Genomic DNA, 23,930 nt, shown 5'->3' on the forward strand with positions numbered 1-23,930 from the left:
TTAGTGAATCTTATTCTCATAGAATTTGACTTAAGGAGGGAATAACATACACACTCAATTGGCTATGGAAATCTGTCTTACCCTACAGGAAAATGGGGGGTGAGGGGACAAGGGAATAGGGGGATGATAGAGAGGCAGGAAGATTGGGAAAGGGGGTAATCAGAAGCAAGTACTTCTGAGAAGGGTCAAGGTCAAAAGAAAGAATAGAATAAATGGGGGGTGGGATAGGATTAAGGGAAATAGAGTTAGTTTTTCACAGCATGTCTACTATGGAAGTGTCTTGCATAACTGTACATATATCACCTATATTTAGTTGCTTGCCCTATCAATGAGGGTGGGTGGGGAGGGAGGAAGGGAGAAAATTTGGAACCCAAAGTTTTAAAATCACATATTTTAAAAAAATGTTTTCACATGCAACTGGGAAACAAGAAATACAGGAAATGGGGTACATAAATCCATCCTGCCCTACAGGAAAATCGAAGGGGAAGGGTATAAGAGAAGGGGAGAGAGATAGAAGGGAAGGCAGACTAGGGGAAGGGGTATTCAGAATGCATGCCATCTTGGGGTGGGGGAAGGGTGAAATGGGGTGAAAATTTGGAACTCAAAATCTTGTGGAAGTAAATGTTGAAAACAAAAAAATAAATAAAAATTACCATAAAAAAAGAAATAAAAAAAAAGAAATAATGAGCAGGCAGACCTCAGAAAAACCTGGAAGGATTTACGTGAATTGATGCTAAGTGAAGTGAGTAGAGCCAGGAGAACATTTTACACAACAACAGCAACATTGTGTGATGATTAACTATGACAGACTTAGCTCTTCTCAGCAACACAATGATCCAAGATAATTTCAAAAGACTCATGATGGAAAATGCTAATCACATCCAGAGAAAGAACTGATGGAGTCTGAATGTAGATTGAAGCATAGTATTTTCACCATTTTTTTTCTTTCTTTCTCATGGTTTTTCCCTTTTGTTCTGATTTTTCTTTCACAACATGACTAATGTGGAAATATGTTTAACAAGATTGTACATGTATAACATATATCAGATTGTTTGCTGTCTTGGGGCTGGGATAAGGGAGGGAGGAAGGAAGAAAAATTTGGAACTCAAAATCTCACAAAAATGAATGCTGAAAACTATCTTTACATGTAATTGGAAAATAATAAAATATTAGTAAGGAAAAAAAGAGCCACCAGGCTCTCTGATGGCATCATCTTCCAATGAGGGGGCAACCTGGAGAGACCACATCAAGCATGAACCTTCTCAGTGAGCTTTAAGAAGGAAGATGGAAGACATACTTACCGGCTCAATGATTGCAGGCTCTCCCTTTTGTCCTTTCTCACCTCGGGGTCCTCCAATCTAGAATATGGAAAAAGCATATACAAAGAAACATATAGAGGTGAAATAAAATGCTATCCATAGAGTCCCTTTTACAAATCTATACATGGGGTCCATTTTACATGGCAGATAAAAGGAATGTTTAACAGTAGAGGTTTTATCTCTGTGACTCAGAAAGCTCAAGGTGTAATGTGATGTCCTTGGGAGCATATGCTATAATAAATATATGTATATATGTATGTGTGTATGTATTATATGCAATATATAATATATACATAATATTATATACATTTACATATATATGTGTGATACATCTCTTCTGAAGGAAAAGTACTGGGAATAGATTTCAGGCAAGAAAGAGTTACTCTGTCCTACAGAAGATTCAGGAATAATTATATGGCATTCTCACCCCTTCATAGATTGTATCTTGGTTTGCAGGCATCCCTGGTCCAATCTCTGATGGGGAGATGGTGGGATCAAAATAGGGATCATAGTAATTCTCAAGGTCCTTAATAGTTTCCACAGCAAAATCATTGTCTATGTCATCTCTGCCTTGATCTGGGTCTGGAAATGGTTCAGGCTAAAGAAAGCAATAGGAAAAACACAGCAATGAATAGCAGCAAAAGTAGTCATTTGTGTACTCAGAGGCCTTTCCACAGAGTCTGCAACCTCAGGAACTGCATCAATGGAGATGGGGGTACAGAAGCTCATGAATGATGTGTCCAAGACAAGGTTCATCCCTACAGGAAATGGTTCAATTTAATGAATATTTATTAAAGAGTGCTTCTGAGTGAAGCATTGTACGATTCTTAGCACTTGCTGATGCTATAGGCATCCATAAATTCATATGGTATCAGGGCTGGAAGGGAACTTGGAGGTCATCTGGTCCCCTTCTTTATAGGTAGGAAACTAATATCCAGAAGGGCTCTAGTGGCATTCACCTCTCCATTGAAGGAGAAGCAGGATATCATAACTGACAACTCTAGAGCCGGGAGGGCCCTCAAAGGCCAACTTGTCCAATCACCTCATTTCACAGATGAGGAAATAGAGGCCCTGAGATGTTAAGGGACTTGTCCAAAGTCATACAGGTAGTAAGTGGCAGAGGCAGGTTGCACCAGCCTCTAGATTCTGAGCTGCTGATCTGAGTCCATTCTCTTTGTACCGTACCATTCTGCCTCTCATGCCAAAAGTAATCATTCTAAAATTATTGATATAGCTTTTCTTCCATTAATACCTTAAATTTGTATAGTCCTTGATTTTTTCTAAGCATTTTCTCACACGTATCACACTTGCTCTTGATGATAACATATTCATATAGGCTTTGAGATGTACAAAGTGCTTCACAATTGATCCTCATAAAAATTTGGGAGGTTAAGAGGACAGGGCTTACTCTGGCCATCTTACAGAGGAGGAAGTTGAGGCACAGGAATTATCCAGGGTCAAAATAGTGTGAGTCAATGGCAGGACCAGAACCAGCACCCAGATAGCTTAATTCCTAGCCTAAGGTTGTTTTCCATATGTGAGGCTAGCCACCTCACCCCTATCCTGAGCCATATTGAAAAATAACAGAACAGAAGTTACATTGGTGGAGTTGGTGATGATAACAGTGCTGGTGGGAATCTCGGCGCCTCCAACAGTGTCGGTGGGCTGATCAGGGCTGTCAACACTCTCATAGATATCCTCATAAGGGGGTGGTGTGTAGTATTCCTCGTTGATGGGTCCATACTCGTAGTCACTCCCTCCCAGGTTTGGGTCCTCCTTATCATCACTTTCGTTGGTTTCAGGAACTGGTGGTGCATCTGTCGGGGGAGGAGTCTGCTCCTGATAGCCAGGTGCACATTAAAATACAGTTACCCAGAAAGCACATGCAAGAGAGATTGAGTCAAATGTTTAAATCACTGACTTATGACTCAGAAAACTGGAGTTAAAAAAAAACACATCACAAATTGTTGCCTTTCCAATGATAGGGCACAGGAAGGGAGGGAGAGACTAAGCATTTATGTAGCACCTACTCTGTGCCAGGTATTGTGTTAAGTGCTTCACAACAACCTTGAGAGAAATGTGTTTGTTATTACCCACCTTTTTACAGTTGAGGAAATGGAAGCAGGCAGATGCTAAGTGATTTTCTCAGGGTCACACAGGTAGTAAGAGTCTGAGGCTGGATTTGAACTCAGGTCTTGCTGATTCTAGGCTTAGAGCTCTATCCACTGAACCATCTAGCTGCATCAATACCATAATTGGCCAGACAGGTCAGTGAACTGGTAGACAGGAGTGGAACACTACCCAATCTAACCACAGAAATGCTTATGGTGGTTATTGGTTTTTAAGAATATTAGAGCCGAGGTAGGCCTCAGAAATTGTTTTGTTCAACTCCCTCATTTTACAAAATGGGAAAAATGAGGCCTAGAAAAGAGAAAGGATCTGCCCGATGTTATATAGCATTTCACTAAGGGCAGAACCCAAACTACAACGCATGTCTCCTGATGCCCCTGGTAGGATTCTTTACAACACCCTTTATTTATAGAACTCCGTTTCACCTTCACTCACTATTACATGGATTCTGATAGACCAAGTTAAATCTAGATGTGTGCTAGAGCACGATCCAGCTGGCCTATGAGACTGTTCAATTTTCAGGGTGAGCATTTCTAATACAAATTGGGACTTGGTTTATTGTTTTGTTGATTGCCTAGACCTAAGAAAGTATTACTAATGCAAATTAATGCTTTTTTTTTGTTCTTTTGGAGAGCCCAGTTGTTAAATATTCACCAACACACCTAGTTTTGATCTATAGGCTCAGCAGGAATATAATTGAAGGCTAGGGAATGAAGTCATTACCAGACTGAAGGCCTAGTGATGGTACACTGCTAATAATAACAATGGTAGGAATTTATATAGTACTTTAAGGCTTTCAAAGTGTTTTACATTCATTATTTCATATGAGTTTCACAATACCACTGGTTAAATCATATCCCAAATAATCACTGCTGTACCCTTTCCCTTTCCCACCTCACCTAAAACCTAATTCTGTGCAAACTCTAGGCTAAACCATTTCATTGGCACAAGAATGAAGGCATATAGCCTACAAACATCACAATGCCTATCAAATGAGCCAATACACAATCACTATCTACATGTACTCTACTCAGCTCTATACCTAAGCCAAGTTTCTTGTCCTTTCAAACTCTCTCACATTATGCTCAGGCTCCCAGAGTTTTAAGACCTCCACTGTTCAAGAAACTCTAAACCAAAATGAGAGAGAAAACAAGCCTGCATCCCTCCCTGTGTCTGGCCCATACCTCAGCAATTTCTGTGGCTTCTCTAGCAGCTTCAACAGGCTTTTTGGTGGGGGTCGGGGCTTTTCCTGGGTCATCAGGGTCTTCATAGTACGGATATTCATAGTAATATGTCTCACCATCTCCCTCTCCTTCTGGATACTGCAAAGAAATCATGGCAAGACTTTGAGAAGATGAGGCCCTCTGGAAGAAACATCTCTGCTTTTCAAGGCCAAGGGAAACTTAAATCTTTAGAGGATTTAAAAAACACAAGGGTTTTTTTTTTTGTTGTTGCTATTGTTTTAGCAGGGGTGAGAGGTTTGCTGGAGATGGGCAGGGGGAGAGAAGAGTGAAAAGAAAATGTTAATAAGCTTATATTGTGTGAACAATAATTAATATTTGTCATGTTAAAAAAAATAAGAAACTGTAAACATGAAATTATAAACACAAGCAACATGAAACTAAATCTTGTCTTTCTAAAATAGAGCCTAGAGTTGGACATAAGGCTCTTTCAAAGGATTATAGGATCATAAGATCATAAGCACTATTTTTCCCATCTTACAGATGAGTAAATTAAGTCTTTCAGAGGTACAGTTACTGGTCCAGTTTCATAACTAGGAAGTGTCAGACCTGGAACTCTGAGCCTCACCCTCATGGTGCCATGGCATCACTGAGCTTGATTGTAAATGTACTGGAAGGAACTTGCTATTTATGTTCATTCTCTGGTGAATGATTTTAAGCTGGAAGAGACCTTGAATTCCTTCCAAATACCTAATTTTACAGATAAGGAAACTAAGGTCTGGACAGGTAAAATAATTTGCTCAGTATTACATATAGAGTAAAGGTCTGAAGTGAGATTCAAACCAGGTCTCCTTGCTGCCAAGGCCCAGAACTCTATCCTCTATACCACGTTTCCTCTGAATATTATCTATCTATCTGTCTGTCTGTCTATCTACCTATCTACAAACATGCTTGTACATGCATTTGTGTTGTGTGTGGGTGTGGGTGTATTCACTAGGTTTTTATAATTAATTCTCTTTTGACTAAAACAAAAAAAACTCTAGTTAACAGGAAATAAAATATTTGGGAGATATCTGATGCCTTGGTCAGACCCTTTTGAGTATTATATTTAATTCTCAGCACCATATTTTCATGAGGTGCATTTGATTCAATTCAATAAGCATTTCTTAAGTGTCTGTTATATGTAGATGATTGTGTCAGGGCTGGAACCCTGACAAGACGGAGTGTGTCAGAGGAGATTTATTCTATATGAATTCTGAAGAAATAACTAGGTCCAATGACTAAAAGTTCTAAGATGGGAGATTTAAGCTTTAACTCAATCTAAGGAACTTTCTACCAACCAGAGATATTCAATAATAGAATGGATTATCTTAAGAAACTTGAAGACATCTAAAGATTGTTAAGAATGAAAAATAACATAAGATAGCATATATACACTGGTTTTAACTATGAAAAAACATATACATATTCATTGACAAAGACTGGGAAAGAATTTAGAGGGATGTCAAGTAAGGTTAATGGTTAACTGGTTTATCACTTTAATAAAGATACTAAAAAAGTTATTCCACTGATTTTTATCCCTTCAGGAACCACTACCTCTATTCTAGAATTTCATCTTCTTATAGAATGTTATGCATTACATTCAACTGTGTTGATGTTTTAAGGTTATTTATTATTATCATTATTTATTTTTGGTGAGGCAATTGGGGTTAAGTGACTTGCCCAGAGTCCCACAGCTAGTGAGTGTTATGATGCTGGATTTGAAGTCAGGTCCTCCTGGCTCCAGGGCCAGTGCTCTATCTACTCCACCACCTAGCTGCTCCCATGTTTCAAGGTTCTTAAGGGCAAGGACATGTTTTAACTAAAATTTTTGTCTCCCACAAAAATTTGTACGTCCCACAATCCCTCACAATACAGTGTTCTATATTCAGAAGCATTTAATAAATGACTATTGTGTGGTAGCATTGTAAAGTCCTAAAAGAAATGTTTTTGATCAATTAACCAACAGACATATACTGAATGCTCAGCCCTATGTCTCCAATCAAGGGTGATGGGAAGGAAAGGAAATATAACATTACAGACTGAATGAGATTGCCTGGTTAGACTTGTTTCTAAAATAGAAAACTTCTTGCAGTTTTCCATGAGGTATTGGCTGTTTTTCCAAGTACAATGCAAACCAGAAGCACTCACCCACCCAGGTGACACCATCCTCTCCAGGTTTTGGGGGTTTCTGGGAAATATAAAATTATTTGTGGCTTAGGCACCTACCTCCAGATCCATAAAACACAAGATGGCCCTTTGTCGTGCCCTGGCTGGTGAGGAGTATGGAATGGAGTAGGAGTGGGGAAAAGGAAGAATGGGTAGGGAAAAAAGCCTGCAGGTTCTAAACTCAGTTTTATAGGCTGCACGAAGTAGATTTTAAATTAGATGACCTGAGTTTTCATCATGGTTCTGCTACTTACTATAGCTATGATCTTGGGCAAGTCCATTCATATCCCTGGGCCTCAGTTTCCTCTTCTGTAAGATGAGGGAATTAAACTAGGTGATCTTTAATGTCTCTTCCAGGTTTAAACCTTAGGATGTTAATCTCATTTCCAAGTAATCAAACCACAGAGGAATTTTTATTCTCATGGAAACTTTCACTCTTTTTCCTTTACTCTTCATACAAGTTGCAATTATGGAAAATGTGCAGAACACACCCGGAGGAGGTAGAATTGTGAAGGGTTGTAAAAGGCTCAGACATGACATTCAGCAAGGGCTTATCAACTGACATAAAGACAGCTCTTTGGACATCAACACACAAGAACAAGAGTTTTGTTGGTGGTGGTGGGGGTGGTGGCGGTCGTATGTGTGTGTGTTTGTGTGTGTGTGTGTGTGTGTGTGTGTGTGTGTGTGTGTGTGTTTTAAGCTTTCTGCTGGGCAGTTGCTGAGTTTCACCTGGTTCCTGGGTTAGGTTCTCACTTCCTCCTACTGATGTACAACTTTTGAGTAACATGGAAGCCAATTAAAATTATGCCTACGGAATCCCTGCTGTACTCAAAATCCACGGTTTTGAAAAGTTGTATTTAAATTTATTTAGTAAAAAAAAACAGCTCAAAATTCTATAAATGCTTGAACATTTACAAAACACTTTCCATACAAGTTTACTGTGGCCAAGTGCTATTATCCCCATTTTACAGATGAGTAAATTAAGCCTTTGAGAGGTGCGGTTACTGGCCCAGACTTATAACTAGGAAGTGTCATACCAGGAACTCTGAGTCTCACCCTCATGGTGTTATGGCATCATTGAGCCTAATTTGAAATGTACTGGGAGGAACTTGCTATTTAAGTTCACTCTCTGGTAAATCATTTTTTTTAACGTGAAGAAACCTCTTTTTAAGTGACTTATCACCCCATACTTTATCACTTGGATAAACACAGGCTTTCACAGGATCATAGGATTTATAACTGAAAGGGATCTTAGAGATGTGCTAACCTTGTGCTAAACTTTTATTTTAAAGATGAAGAAACTGAGGTTCAGAAAGGAAAAAGAACTTTCTTAATATCACACAATGAGTTCATAGCATAGCACCATTTCAAATCCAGGTCTTTTAAATTCAAATTCAGTTTTCTTTCCAGGGAACCTTAATTGTTGTATATTGTTATTAATTGTAAGTCATTCCTCTCCAGATTCCAAAAGAGTGTGCTGCTGCAAACCTTAAACATGGATAGACCCTCCCGACATCTCAGATATACTCAAATCCCTAAGGATGTTAAGAGGATATGAAGTATCCAGAGGGTAAGGGCAGAACAGTCTTCTTACGTATTCATCTGTATAAACATGGATGCAAATGAGATCTCCGAGATAGTAGAAGTTCCTAAGGATGCTAAGGGGATATAAAGTATCCAGAGGGGGAGGGCATGATAGTGTCTTCTTACATATTCATCTGGGTTGGGGTCCTGAGACTGTGGGGTGTCTGGAACAGCAGTATCACAATCAGGGCTGTAATGTTCGCAGTAATCATAAGCCGCTCTGGCGTCAGGGATGATAAGGAGCTGCTGGATATCACCCTGGAAAAAAAGAAAGAGAGAGAGAGGGGGGACAGTGTAAATAATGGTTGACATTAATATGGTCCCTCAAGATTTACAAAACAGTATCTCATTTGGGAAGGGACTATGTGGAAGCTCCCTCCACTAATGCCCCTAACTTGGGAGAGACATCCTAAAAAAGTACCAAAGACATCTAGAGTGTAAGTGACTTGTCCAGGGCCCCACACATAGTAAGGGTCAGAGAGGAGATTAGAAGTCAGGTTTTCTTGAAAGCATGCTCAGCACTCTGGCCAGTAGCTGCCTTGCCTCTACAGATATTTTAATTTCCAATTTACTAAAGAAGAACTGAAGGACCATAGGATCAGAGATTGAGAGCCGTAAGGAATCTAGGGCTAAGCTCATCCAATAACCTCATTCTTCAAGATCAGAAAGATTAAGTGACTTGCTCATGGTTATAACATTACTATGTAATAGACAGCAGATTAACTCTAGATTACTCCTGACAGACAGTCCAGCATGCTTTCCACTATGCTGTTAGTAGAAAAGAGAAGCTAGGAGGTACAATACATACAACAATGAATTGGTAGTCAGGGAGACTCAAGTTCAAATCTAGCTTCAGATACTTACAATTTTATGGACCTGAGCAAGTCATTTAACCTCTGTCTGCCTCAATTTCCTCATCTGTGAAATGGGAATAATAATAGCATCCATCTTACAGGGTTGTAAGGATTAAGTAAGATAATATTTGTAGAGTGCTTTCCTAAACTTAAATTATTATATAAATGCTAATTATTTTTATTTCTATGCAATAGATATTCAATAACAATCATAACTAGCATTTATACAATGTGTCGAGGTTTGCAAAGTCTTTTACAAAAGTCATCTCAGCTAATCTTTACAACTCTGAGAGCTTTGTACCATTATCATTCCAATTTTGCAGAAGGGAAAATGAAAGTCTAGTGACTTGCCCAGGGTCATATAGTTAGGAAGAATCTGAGGTAGGATTTGAACTGAGATCATCTTGACTGAGAGGCCAGCACTCTATCCACCTCCTTGCTTCAATGATATAATGAAGCTGTCAACAAGAACGCCTAAGATAAGAGCGTGATTTCAGGAAAGCCTCTCCTCTGGATTCCATCTATTTTTTTTTCTATTCCCCTTTCTCCATGCAATGCCTTCTCACCTCAAGTGTCCTCACAAAGCCTCTTCTTTCCTATCACTGGGCAGAGTTCCTGATATTAGGGCATCATTCATTCACAGGAAGCATAGGGACTGAATTAATTGTTCCTACCAAAGGGATTTATATTTTAAAAGGGATGAAAAGGCAAGACAGAGAGAGAGAGAGAGAAACAGCCCACAAAGAATGGTATAATAATGGTGGGATTTCAGGTACCACTAGGCAAAGTATTTTTGTTCGTAGGTAGAAAGTGCTGGGTGAGAGAGAGGAGACAGTCAGTCTCTCACTTGATCCCTTTGTGATCAGGACAGCTACTGAAAAGCTGACTGGCCAGGGTTAGGGTTCAGTCTGTGGGCAGGAAAAAAAAAACTTATTGGGCTCAGAAGGGCAGTGAACCCACTACCATAGCCTTAGTGCTTTAAATCACTGAGCTAAAAATACTGAAGGTGAGGTGTCTTCTTCTTCAGGATCCAAAACTTTTTAGGTGGGACTCAAGAGTACCCTAAAATAATAGTCTCAAAGTTGAAGGTAAATCAGCAGACGTTTAGAACAAACCATACCTGAACAGGAATTTCCTTTAATCATTCTCAGCAATTAGTTATTCAGCCTCTACCTGAGGACCTTTAGAGACAGAGAACTCATTACCTCCCAAGGCAGCTTATTCCACTTTGAAAGACCTTCAGTTACTAGGTAGTTTTCTCTTATATCCAGCCCAAACCTGCTTCTCTTCAACTTTTACCCACCTGATCCTGAATTCTGTTCCGCCCAAACAACATCTTAACTCTAATATACTTAGCCCATGGTAGGTATTTGGTATGATCTGGTCCAAGGGTGGGAAACCTGAGGTCTCCATATGGCCTTCTAGGTCCTTGGGTGCAGCCTTTTGACTGAGTCAAAGTTTTACAGACAAATCCTTTTATTAAGAGGATTTGTTCTGTGAAGTTTGGATTCAGTTAAAGGGCCACATTTGAGGACCTAGAGGTCCACATGCGGCCTCGAGGCCACAGGTTCCCCAACCCTGATTCTGGTTCTTTCACAGATGGAATACACTATTATGTAAAGTGAAAAGTAGTTCATGTCATCACAACAAACAAAGATCCCCTGCCTTTCTTCATTTCCTTGTATAGTCAAGTCTGATCCCACACTTTAGTAGTTTCTACAAACACCCAGGGGACATAATGGGGCTTCTATAGCTTTTATACATGGGGTAGCTCCTTGGATCACCCAGTCACCAGGTGGTATCATTAGTTATGTCTTTATAAATGAGGCCCATCACCCCATCCAGACTGCAAACAACTCGAAGGCAAGGAATATATTTCATGCTTCCTTATGTGCTAAGCCTAGCAGAGGAATGCAAGTGCTCAGTAAAAAACCTGTGAGGAGAAGTCATGAGAGAAGAGGAATAGATGGATACAACAAGCCAGGAAGAAATTATTTCTAATGGCCCTTAGTGAAGCACAAAGTGTGGGTGGCTTCATAGAAGATAAGACAAGGAGTTTGAAGTAAATTTCATAATTTGCCAGAAATGTCTCATTCCTGTTAAATATGAGCTTAATTTCTGCCCATTTCAGTGTATAAAAATTTCCCAATTAAATGTATATATACACACAGATATATATATATATATATATATGTGTGTGTGTTTATATGCATGCATATGTATATATGCATATGTATATGCACACAAATGTGTATATATGTGTATGTATATATATATATATATAGTGTGTGTGTCTACATATACATATACAATTTCTAATAGAGTTTTATTAACATGTGGGAGACTGCTTTATATTCAGCCTTACCCTGGGGTCACCTTACTTCCTAGTTCCCTCTCCTTCAATAAAATGAAGTTGTTCTCCCAGAGAGGGCTAGAGGGCAAGATGAAAGCAGTTTGCCTGATAATCCTGGATTTGCCTCCAGGGAGGGCTAATAGTCTATAATATCCTGTAAAGTAACTTGAAATTAATCCCCTTCTCAGAGGAAAGATAAGGTTTAGGCGCTGCCAATACACTCAGAGAAGCTCATGCAGAATGAGAAGAGCTGAGTTTTCTATTTTACCTTTTCAATTTGAAAGGACCCAGATGTAGACCTAGAATTGGAACTTGATCCATTTTCCTTGGCATTCCTGCACAGCAAAAGATTATTTCTAGGGGTGTTACACAGCTCTCATGAGCTTACTTCAGCAGAGCTTTTAGTTTTTGCATGCATTCTCAGATTCTTTTTTTTTTTTTTGGTCAAAGTGTATAAATCTTCCTTTGCCTTCATCTAGGGCTCATTATACCTCTGACTGTGAAGCATCCCCCACCCCCAAGATCAGATGGAAAATTAACATCATAATTCAGTGGGAAAAGTTGCAACACTAACTAATATGAAAGTAGAAAGCTAGGTTTTATCACCAAAAAGATTCCAGACCATTCAGATAGTTCTAGAAAGCTCAAGGGGTTCCAGAGATACATTAGCATCCAGAACATTATAAAGTGTATAATTTCATAAGGGAAGGAGACCAAAGTGGCCATCTAGTACAACCCATATGTGAATAAGGATCTCCTGTATAACCTACAGACCACGTGGATATCCAGCCTAGCCACCTCTCCTGTCTTCACATCATCTGCAAATTTGATCTCTGGTAAGAAGAACCCACTACTCCCTGAGAAAGCCCACAATATCCACAAAAGGATAGCTCTTTTTGTTGGGGAGCTTTTTCCATACAACCTTAAGTTTTTTCTAAATTTGTCTGATTGTGATTTTTATCTGCTACTAGTAATTCTGCCTCATTAGACGAAACATAATAAAAATAATACCACTTCTATGACACCCCTTTAAATACAGTGAAGATAGCTATTCTCCACCACCAATTTTCTCCTCTCTAGGTGAAACATTCCCAGTTCCTTCCATCAATCCTTATGTGGTATGATCTCAAGGCCATCTCTTTTGCCTTCTTCTGATACCAGCTTATCAGTGCCCCTCAAAAAATACGGAACTAGAATTGAGTCTTAGAGAAATGGACACAAGATTCTAGATGTGATCTGACCATGTCAGAGTGTACCCTCCTTAATCTGGGACACTACAGTCCTTTCAACATACCCTAAGAGAGCCATCCTATGTGTTAGCCACTCTTGCTGTCTTTGTGTCATCTGCAAATTTGACAAATATACTATCAATCAATTAAGTATTTATTAAGTGTCTATTATATGGCAGGCACTGGACTAGGTCCTGGAAACACAAATAAAAAGAATGAAATAATCCCTACTAACAATGAGTTTACATTCTAATGGGAGAAACAAGTACATACCAAAAAAAAAAAACAAACCCAAAAAAACACACATAGCATAAATATGAAGTGAATAAATACATATAGTCAGAGCATCCTAAAAGTCTTTACATTTTAATAGCTTAAAACAGCATTAAGACTTCTGGGACACCCTGTATACACATATAAATGAAGTAGTTAAGTAAAAAGTACAGTGGGAGGGAAGGCATTCACAGTTGGGGGGTCAGGAAAGATTTCACATAGAAGATGCTCCCTGAGCTGTATCTTAAAGGAAGAGAGAGGTTCTATGAGGCAGAAGTAAGGAACAAATGCATTCTAAGCATGGGGGTGTTGAGTGCAGAGGGACAGAGACAGGAAATGGATTGTCATGAATGAAGTACAGAGAAAAGGCAAGCGCCACTTTGTCTAGATTGCCAAGTGAGGTAAGAAGTAATGTCCAAAGAAGCTTGAAACATAGGTTGGAATCAGGTTGTAAAGGTTTTTAAGAGCTAGGTATCTAGGTCTTTATCCAAGCCACTGATAAAAATGTTAAACTATTTTAGAGTTAAGGAGAGAATTCTGGAGATCTTATTCTAAGTTGATTTTTTGTTGCTATTTAGTAGATAGTCATGTCTGACTCTTTGTGACCCTATTTGGAATTTTCTTAGCAAAGATACTGGAGTGGTTTGCCATTTCCTTCTCTAGCTCATTTTATAAATGAGGAAGCAGCCAGGTTTAGTGACTTGCCCAGGGTCACACAGCTAGTAAGTGTCTGAGGTCAGATTTGAACTCAGGTCTTACTGTCTCCAGAACCAATAGTTAAGTATTAATTACTCCTCTTTGGGTCCACCCATTCAGTCAGTTCCAAATTTTATTATTATCTAGCCAATATCCTGACCACAAAAAACCAGTCTAATGTGACAGACTTTGTTAAATGTTTTACTAAAATTGGGGTAAATTGAATCTGTATAGTATTCCCTAGACCTTCCGGTTCTGGTAAGCCTGTCCAAAAAGGAAATGGTGTTATTATGCTGTGACCTGTGCTTGATGAAACCATGCTAGCTCTTCGCAATCCCTGTTTCCTTTTTTAGTTGTTCACTAATCATTCCTTTAATAATACATTTTAGAATTTTGCCAGTAAGTAATTGAAGTCAAGGTCATTAGTTTATATGTTAAAGTCAGAGTTTGCAGACACCATTCTCTTCACATTTTCAAAAACTGGGACAGCATTTGCTCAACTTGAGGCCTAGAGTCCCTCTCTCTTTCTACATGATATTTCAAAGATCCCTCACAGTGACTCAGTAATTATATCCAGTAGTTCTTTCAGGACCCCAAGATGTATTTTGCCTGGACTTGGTGATTAGAGTTCATTGAACGCATTTGGGTATTATGCCTTGAGTATTAAGTCTAACTAACCAATTTTTTTCTGTCCTTTTCAGTCTAAAGATCATTTATTCTCCTTGGCAGAGGAACGAAAGCAATATATGAAACTGCTACTTTTCCATCGTCATTTATCAACACTTCTTATGCCCTAATACCTCTTCTTTGAGCCCCCTTTCCTTGCAAAAAAAAAATTAGTCTTAAAAACCATTTTTGTTGTCCTTAGCTTTCTTCTCTAGTGTCATTTCATTTTGAGCTTTAAGGTCCCTGGCATTCTTCTTACGAGCTGTACCCCACTTTTTATTCATCCTCCATTACTTTCTCTTGTATGTACTTTGCCCATGTCTTTCTAAAATCTAAGTTGTCCAGTGAATTCCTGTGCCTCCACATTGTTCTCTTTTAATAACTTTTCCTCTTCCTCCTCATTGGAATTATTCTTTGTTAGTAACTTTAAGAAGTTTACTCTTGAGACCTTCCCATCACTCCTAGGTGGACTTCTACCACAGAATTGTAAGCACTGGAAACCTATCTATCCTTTCATTGAACCATCTGAAATCTGTTCTTCAAAAAATCAAGGGTAAGTGTCAGACTATGCCCATCTTTCCTCTGATTCTCTGCCATGTACTGTAAGATGGATTGGTCACTTTTCCCAAAAGTCTCCATCATTTCTACTCATGTAATCTATTTTTCCTTGCTGGTGAGCATCATGCCCAAAATAGTATTGGTTCCTCCATTCTGAAGGATGAAATTACCATTAAGACAAGTCAAGAAATTATTAACCATTGCTTTTAGCAAAGAGAGTGCCCACAGTTCTCCAGATAACTCAATGTTCCCATAACTACTCTATTAATATCTTCATAACTGCTCTATTAGGCCTCTGTGCTAGATTTATGATCTGTTTACCAAAGTTCTCATCTATTTCTTTTATGGCCCAAGTAATCTGTAATGTACTCTAATGACAATATTGCTTCTCTTTTTGCCTCCGTCTGCTGACCTTCATCCAATTGCCCTCTACTATGTTTCTACCCTTTTGGTTTCTAGATTTCCTCACATGAGAATTTTTTTTTTTAGACTTGCTGTATGATTTCACTGGTATAGGAAACTCTCAGTGTGGAAACACCCTTTACCAAAGCTAGTCAGCACAGCTCTGTAATTTACTTTTTTTTGCTCAGGGTCATGAAGTCAGCATACCATAGGCAGGAATTGACCCCAGGTCTTCTTGACTCAGAAGCCAGCTCTCTGTCAACTACATGGAGCTGCCATTTAACTTACCTTTGGAAGAAACTACATGGGTCTATCTTTTTAAAATATAGTACTATTCTTCCCCCAGCTCTCTACTCCCCTTCTTTCCCATCATGTTCTTTTTGAATAAAGTATGCCCTTCCAGATCAATATTTCAGTCATAGATCTCATCTCAACAAGTGTCAGAGTCAAATTTGCCTCCTTGAGTTAGAAGCACTAGTTCACCTTCTTGTTCCCCATACTTTGTGAATTTGTGCATAGATGTCTAAAGCAATGGATTTTATTGCTGGATCCACTCCTAAATTTTGTCTCTTGAGAATTTCTGGGAATAATTGTCATGAAGTGAATTCCAGAACCCTGGTAAGCTTCCAGAGAAACCAGTGTGCCAAAATATTATGAGAGTCAAGAACACCATGAGGTTCCAGAACATCCACTCTACCAGCTTAGTCAGAATAACATATCCAGCCCTTAAGTCAGAACTCTGAGGCTTTGTCTACACAGAGCATAGAGAAGGTAAACTTCTAACATTCTATGTGTTGTTTGAAAATGGCCTCCAAGTTTCTACTTTGAGAAATGCCAGTTAAATCTTAAATCTTACTTAGAACCCTTTGCTTGTTTGGAGTATAGAGTATTTATGTTTTCTTTCTGCAATAGTCTTTACTCCAAACAGAACCAGAGGTCTCCTGAGCAGCTGTCACTGATTGTTTCCTGGGCCTGATGCCTAATTACAACTTTCTTTCTTCCAGGAAGGAGTCTAAGCACCAGCTTAAAAACCCTGAGTAGCTTTGAGATGGCTTTGTATCCAGGCTAGTACTTAACTTTGCTTGACCTTAAACCCAAAGGAGGGTCCAAGAAAATATGTTTAAATTTGGCAAAATCGAAACACAACCAATTCAATTCAATTCAACAAAGATTTATTGAGCAGCTGCTATGTGAAAGGCAATCGGGAGGCAAAGGTTGATAATGATACAATCCCTGCCTTAAGAAGCTTACTCTTCTACTAAGGAGTATGAGACAGGTACTCAAGTAAGTGTAATACGGTATCATGTGTGCACTCTGATGCCAGAGGGCACTTAGCTTTGGTAGAAGTCAGGGAGAAGGTCAGGAAGCACTGAGCCAAAGGGGAGAAAGATGGCTCAAATAACACAGGCTGTTGCCAAGGGGTGATAATAATTGAGCACACTCCCTGAGAGCAGAGTACTATGCTCTGGGATGCTTGGAACCTACCATCAAAAAGAATTATCTACTATCTATGGGAACTTGTCAGGGTTTATTTCTTTGGTTGTACCTTGCTCACACCCTTGGCTGAGAGCCTTATGGGCAGAACACTCCAGGATCCCATGGGGCCTAATACTGCCTCAGACATAAGGGCCCAGACACAAGGCAGTCAAATCAATTAAACAAATCTTAACTGAGGATCTACTATGCACTCACTCCTGCGCTAGGTGTCATGTGGAGATACTAAAATAAGAAACCTCATGTTAAGTTTGTATTGGGAGTCATCATCTCCTTTGAGTAAGCACTGAGGTCAGACAGGGAAGGCTATGGACGCTCTGTCTAGTCCTGGCTCTGCCACACACTGTCTGTGTGACCTAGGGCATGGCAGGAGCCCTCTGTGTTTCTCAGTTTTCTCACTGGGTACAATGAGGTGGTAGGCCATATGATTTCCAAAGGTTCCATCCATATCTATGATTCTTTGTGTTATTAATAATTTAGGTGGGCAGATAGGACTAATGCTGAGGAAAATGACATTTTAACACATTTGCATAGCATTTTAAAGTTTGCCAAGTGCTCTGCATGCATTTCCTCATGTGAACCTCACAATAACCCTCACAATACGGGGCAGCTAGGTGGCACAGTGAATAGAGCTCTGGCCTTGGAGTAAGGAGGACTTGAGTTCAAATCCAGCCTCAGACACTTAACACTTACTAGTCACTTAACCCTGATCGCCTCACCAAAAAAAGAAAAAAAAATAACCCTGTGACATAAGTGATAAAGGCATTGTTATTGCCATTTGGCAGATGGGGAAACTGAGGGAGAAAGTGACTTATCTAGGTTTCATAAGCATCAGAGGGGGAATCTGAACCTGTTTCTCTCTTGACTCTAACGCTAATATGCTTTCCATTACATTATGCTGCGTTTCCAAGACAGCATATAAACAAAGAAGGTACATTAAAGTACAGATGCTAGGGAAATTCAGACACTAGAGAGGTGAATGAGATCTACCAGGGTATGGGACTAGAGCTGTGTCTTGGCTGATGACCAGGATTTGGATAGGAAACTAGAAAGGGTTAGAACATTAGGACAGGGAAGGTGGAAGGAGATGGGGTGAATGAAGATACAAGTGCAAGAATGAGCCATCTGAGCAGGTTCAATACTGACCCCATTCTGGCTTGAAAGGAACATCTTCACTGAGGAATGTTAAAAGACTGGCACAAAAGAGGGACTCAGAGACTATCTAATCTAAACCCCTCCTTTGACAGAGGGAAACTGAGGCACAGTGAGATGTGACTTGCCCAAGGTCACACAGTGTATGAACAGCAAAGCCAGGACTAGTATTCAGCTTTCCCAATCCAGTGTCCTTTTCACCACACCATTCCCTCATAAGATAACGTGCCTGAGGGAAAATGGGAAGAGAGGTTTCTTTGTCCACATGGCAGGTGTGCTCATAAATTGGGCTACTTCCTTCCATTCTATATAATGAGCTACCGAAAAGCAATCCCTAAGTGTGTGTAGGGTGGCGGGGGGGGGAGGGGGAGACAAGAGACAGAAATGATTCCTTTCAAAAAATTCCAATTCTAGGGTTGCTCCAAGCCCAGATAAGTTTCTGAGACATACTGCTGGTTTGACAAAAGTTTGCTTTTTGCTCCATATTTTGCTACCTCTGGGCTCATAGCCATAGAAAACTGTGTAGGAATAATAAAGTTGGGGGGCTGGTGATGGGATTTTCCAGTTATTTCAGACCTAGGGGAAAGGAAGATAACAGTTCACACCCTCACCCTTCATCATTTTATAAATTCCTCCAACACCCCAGAAAGGAGGCAGAGTTGCACTCTCAAATTTCTTTTTTTTCTTTCCTTTCCTTTTCCTTTAATTTTTTTCCCTTTTTTCCTGTTATAACATCTCCTTTTACATTTGCAAGACCACCTTTGGTGGGGAGGGGTGGGGTGTTGATGTTGGAGTCTTCCAGCCCATAGCTGGAACCCTTCAGCAGATGAGAGCCATATGGCAGGAACACTGAATCCAAACCACACGTTTTTATTAAGCAGCATGACTTCAAGTTCAAATTTCAGCCAATTCGAGTAAATATCTCCCCCTTTCAACTGGCACCTTGACATCTGAATATATGTTCTTTGAATGCATAAATTTAGAAAGGAGAAGGAGAAACCTGTGAGCCATGGGGAAGAAGAGAGCAAGGATAGGGTTGCACAGATCTGTACAGTGACTCAGTAAACAGTTGGTTTCTTCCCTTTGCATGAATACTCATGGCCTACTTTTATGGTAGCATGAGTCCATATCAGGCTTAGGCAATTAGGCAGAATAACAGGGACTTCAGGATCTCTTCTAAGTCCTAATTCCCTTTCTCAAACAGCACAGCCAAGGGCCCACAATGAAGCCAGGGAGAATGCTTGGGGAAGAGGAAGTATGGTGACCCAGAAGGAGGATGCTTTTGCGTGGGAAAGTCAAGACTCTAGTCCCCAGGCTTCCAGCTTTGGTCAGACATCTCAAGTCCCTCCCAAACAATCTACCAGACCCACAGCTGTGCAGTCTGTATACTGGAAGGGCCTTCCTCTGCCCTCCCTACCATAGGGTGTACATAGAGGCTGCTACTTGGGAATCTCTGGGCCATGGCTTGAAGTAGGGACAATATAGTAAGAACCTCTAATGGTCTGGGTGGGAACTAAAGCCCAACACTCCACCATTACACTATACATTTATCATGAGGGAAGAACATACGAAAGGGATCTCCTATGGGGTCATTAAAATGTAGCCACACTCTCTTTTTGTTTGTTTGTTTGTCTTAATAGTGACACATATATGAACCAAAATTCAACTGACTGGAAGCCTCAAATGAAGAGGTTTTGAAAAAATTCTCCAGTCAACTTTTTTTTCTTATTAATTTATTTATTTTTAGTTTTTAACATTCACTTCCACAAGAATTTGAGTTCCAAATTTTCTCCCCATCTCATCCCTCCCCCATCCCAAGACAGCATGCATTCTGAATACCCCTTCCCCTAATCTTCCCTCCCTTCTATCTCCCCCCATCCCTTCTCTTATCCCCTTCCTCTTCTATTTTCCTATACCCCATTGCCTGTATATCTTATTTCCCAGTTGCATATGAAAACAATTTTTAACATTTGTTTTTAAAACTTTGGGTTCCAAATTCTCTCCCTTCCTCCCTCCCTACTCACCCTCATTGAGAAGGCAACCAACTCAATACAGGTTATACATGTGTAGTCATGCAAAACACTTCTATAGTAGTCATGTTGTGAAAAACTCACTCTATTTCCCTTCATCCTATCCCACCCCCCATTTATTATTTTCTCTCTTTTGACCCTGTCCCTCCTTAGAAGTGTTTCCTTCTGATTACCCCCTCCCCCAATCTGCCCTCCACTCTATCATCCCCCTGCTCTCTTGTTCCCTTCCCCCCTTATTTTCCTGGAGGGTAAGATAGATTTCCATACCCAATTGAGTGTGTATATTATTCCCTCCTTAAGTCAAATCTGATGAGAATAAGATTCATTCATTCCCTCTCACCTTCCTCCATTTCCCTTCCACCATAAAAGCCTTTTCTTGTTTGTTTTAGGTGAGATAATTTACCCCATTCTACCTCTCCCTTTCTCCTTCTCCCAGTGTAATACTCTCTCACCCCTTAATTTTATTCTTCAGATATCACCCCTTCATCTTCAACTCACCCTGTGCCCTCTATTTATTTATCTATCTATCTATACATACATACATATAATTTTTTCCCTCCAACTACCCTAATACTGGCAAAGGTCTCATGAGTTACAAATATCATCTTACCATGCAGGAATGTAAACAGTTCAACCTTAATAAGTCCCTTATGATTTCTCTTTCCTGTTTACCTCTTCATGCTTCTCCCTCTCTGTCTTTTTTTTTTTTGGAAGGCAATTGGGGATAAGTGACTTGCCCATAGTCACACAGTTAGTGAGTATCATGTATGGGAGGCCGGATTTGAACTCAGGTCTTCCTGAATCCAGGCTCAGTGCTCTATCCACTGCACCATCTAGCTGCCCCCATGCTTCTCTTCAGTCTTGTATTTGAAAGTCAAATTTTCTATTCAGCTTTTTCTATTCTATTCAGTCTTTTCATCAAGAACACTTGAAAGTTCTCTATTTCACTGAATATCCATTTTTTGCCCTGAAAGATTATACTCAGTTTTGCTGGGTAGGTGATTCTTGGTTGTAATCCTATCTCCTTTGCCCTCTGGAATATTATATTCCAAGCCCTCTGGTTCCTTAATGTAGAAGCTGCCAAATCTTGTGTTATCCTGATTGTGTTTCCACAATACTTGAATTGTTTCTTTCTGGCTGCTTGCAATATTTTCTCCTTGACCTGGGAACTCTGGAATTTGGCTACAATATTCCTAGGAGTTTTCCTTTGGGGATCTCTTTCAGGAGGAGATTGGTGGATCCTTTCAATTTCTATTTTGCCCTCTGGTTCTAGAATATCAGGACAGTTTTCCTTGATAATTTCTTGAAAGATGATGTCTAGACTCTTTTTTTGATCATGGCTTTCAGATAGTCCAATAATTTTTAAATTATTTCTCCTGGATCTATTTTCCAGGTCAGTTGTTTTTCCAATGAGATATTTCACATTCTCCACTACTTTTTCATTCTTTAGGTTTTGTTTTACAATGTCTTGATTTCTCATAAAGTCACTAGCTTGTATTTGCTCCATTCTAATTTTTAAGGAAGTATTTTCTTCAGTAAGCTTTTGGACTTCCTTTTCCAATTGGCCAATACTGCTTTTGAAGGCATTCTTCTCCTCATTGGCATTTTGGATCTCTTTTGCCATTTGGGTTAGGCTATTTTTTAAGGTGTTGTTTTCTTCAGTATTTTTTTGGGTCTCCTTTAGCAAACTGTTGACTAGTTGTTCATGGTTTTCTTGCATCACTTTCATTTCTTTTCCTATTTTTTCCCTCTACTTCTCTTACTTGCTTCTCAAAATCCTTTTTGACCTCTTCCATGGCCTGGGACCAATTCATATTTTTTTTAGAGGCTTTGGATGTAAGAGCTTTGACTTTGTTGTCTTCTTCTGGTTGTATGTTTTGATCTTCTTTGTCACTAAAGAAAGATTCTATGGTCTGACTTTTTTGCACAGTTTTCTCATGATCCTAGCCAATTACTTGAGTTATAAACTCTTTGTTAAGGGAGGGTCTGCTTCCAGTGTGGAGAATGTACTGTCCCAAGCTTCAGGGGTTTTGTACAGCTGTTTTCAGAGATACTTCTAGGAACCTGTAAATTTTCAGTTCTTCCAAGGTGGAAGGTGTTTACTTCTTTCCTGGCCTGTGCTCTGGTCTATGAGTGACCACAAGCACTCTTTTCTGCCTTGGAACCATGAGGAGGATTCACTCTCAACTGCCACTACACTGCCAGTGCTCCTTCTCACCCCAGGACCACCATCCAGAACTATGACCCAGTTCCAAGCACAGGCAAAGCAAGTGAATCCTGGATCAGCACCATCAAAGAGGTCCTTGCAATCTCCCTCTGATCAACCACTCAATTCCCCCTCAGTCTGTGGGCCTGAAGCTCTAGAATCAGCCTCAGCCCCAGGGCTGCAGCCAGGACTGGGACTGGGACCAAGCTTCTATCTCACTGTGGTCACAGCTTTTCCTATTGACCTTCTAAGTTTTCTCTGGCATTTGTGGGTTGAGAAGTCTGGAAACTGCCACAGTTGCCCATGATTCAGTCCCCTGAGGCCCACTCCAGGTTTGCTGAGGCCTGGTCTTTGCCTGCGCACCCTCACTGAACTGCATTCCTCTACCAGCCCAGTGCAATAGACCTTTCAAATCAACCATCCAGGTTGTCTTGGGCTGGAAATTTGTTTCACTTTGTCTTTTTATGGGTTCTGCTACTCTAGAATTTGTTTAGAGCCACTTTTTTACAGGTATTTGTAGGACTTTGGGGGAGAACTCAAGCAAGTCACTGCTTTTACTCTGCCATCTTGGCTCCACCTCCCCTTACTCCACCATCTTGACTCCACCCCCCCAGTCAACTTTCTAAGGAAAATTACCAGAAAACTAACATATATAAGAGATTTAGTTATTGTTGTTGTTTAATACAATAAACTTGCAGGGGATGTCTTATCTCCTGTCTTCTACATTTACTATCTTAAATAGTGATCACTGACAAAAGGTCTAGGAGTCAGGACACTTGGCTTCTGGAATCTAGACTATTAGAACTGGAAGGGATCTTAGAGATGTCCTGCTCTCACTCCTCCCATACCACCAGCCAACAGTGGAAGAAACTGAGGTCAAGACAGAAAATGTAACTTGCTCAGGTTATATAGGGAGTTAAACAGCAGTGCTGACACCAAAAATCAGATCTCCTAACTCCTTGTCCAATATTCATTCAACAAAACCACAAATTTTCTATCTTCCATAGCACTTTGTGCCTTTCTTATGCCCTCATTATACTTCATGCTGAAAATGTTCATTTTCTTACTTGTCTTATCTCCCCTACTAGATGGTAAGCTCCACTATATTCTTCTCAGCAAGTGGAGTACAGTGGGTATTCAGCATATATTTGTTGAATGTCAACTGAATGAACAAGTACATATTGAATATGAATGAATAAGTACTCTCCAAGTTTATTCATCTCTAAAATAAAGGGGGTTGGAAGGGTGCTGGATTTTAGAATCAAAGAATCTGAGTTTGAATTTTGGGCTCTCATTTTCTAGCTGTGTGATACTGGGCAAGTCATTTAACTTCTTTGAGATTCAGTTTCTTTATCTGCAAAATGAGGGAAGTGCACCAGATGATTTCTAACTTCCTTTTAATAGGATCCTGTAACTTGGTAGTCTCTAAATATCATAGGGGATTATTTTGGGGGAATTGGAAGGAGAGGAGAGAACAAGAGAGGGAGAGAAGGCAAGATGGAAAGGAAGGAAGGAGAGAGGAAAGGAGGAAAAGAGGATAGAAAGGAAGAAGGAAGGAAGGAAGGAAGGAAGGAAGGAAGGAAGGAAGGAAGGAA

At 39.9% G+C, this 23,930-nt stretch overlaps 1 protein-coding gene across 2 annotated transcripts in view; it reads right to left on the reverse strand.

Annotated features, from left to right (window-relative positions):
- The window catches only part of COL5A1 (collagen type V alpha 1 chain), a 303,659-nt gene that overhangs the window by 149,353 nt on the left and 130,376 nt on the right, over positions 1-23,930 (reverse strand). For both annotated transcript variants that reach the window (XM_027869258.1, XM_027869257.1), the window contains exons 5-9: positions 8,549-8,680; positions 4,634-4,771; positions 2,919-3,158; positions 1,747-1,917; positions 1,302-1,358 (exon numbers count right to left, since the gene is read on the reverse strand). In XM_027869258.1, coding sequence (XP_027725059.1) covers positions 1,302-1,358; positions 1,747-1,917; positions 2,919-3,158; positions 4,634-4,771; positions 8,549-8,680 — 738 coding nt within the window. The remainder of the gene's footprint in view (positions 1-1,301; positions 1,359-1,746; positions 1,918-2,918; positions 3,159-4,633; positions 4,772-8,548; positions 8,681-23,930) is intronic.

This window comes from Vombatus ursinus, unplaced genomic scaffold, assembly GCF_900497805.2.
Source record: "Vombatus ursinus unplaced genomic scaffold, bare-nosed wombat genome assembly UNPS02014793.1, whole genome shotgun sequence".
Taxonomy (NCBI): domain Eukaryota; kingdom Metazoa; phylum Chordata; class Mammalia; order Diprotodontia; family Vombatidae; genus Vombatus; species Vombatus ursinus.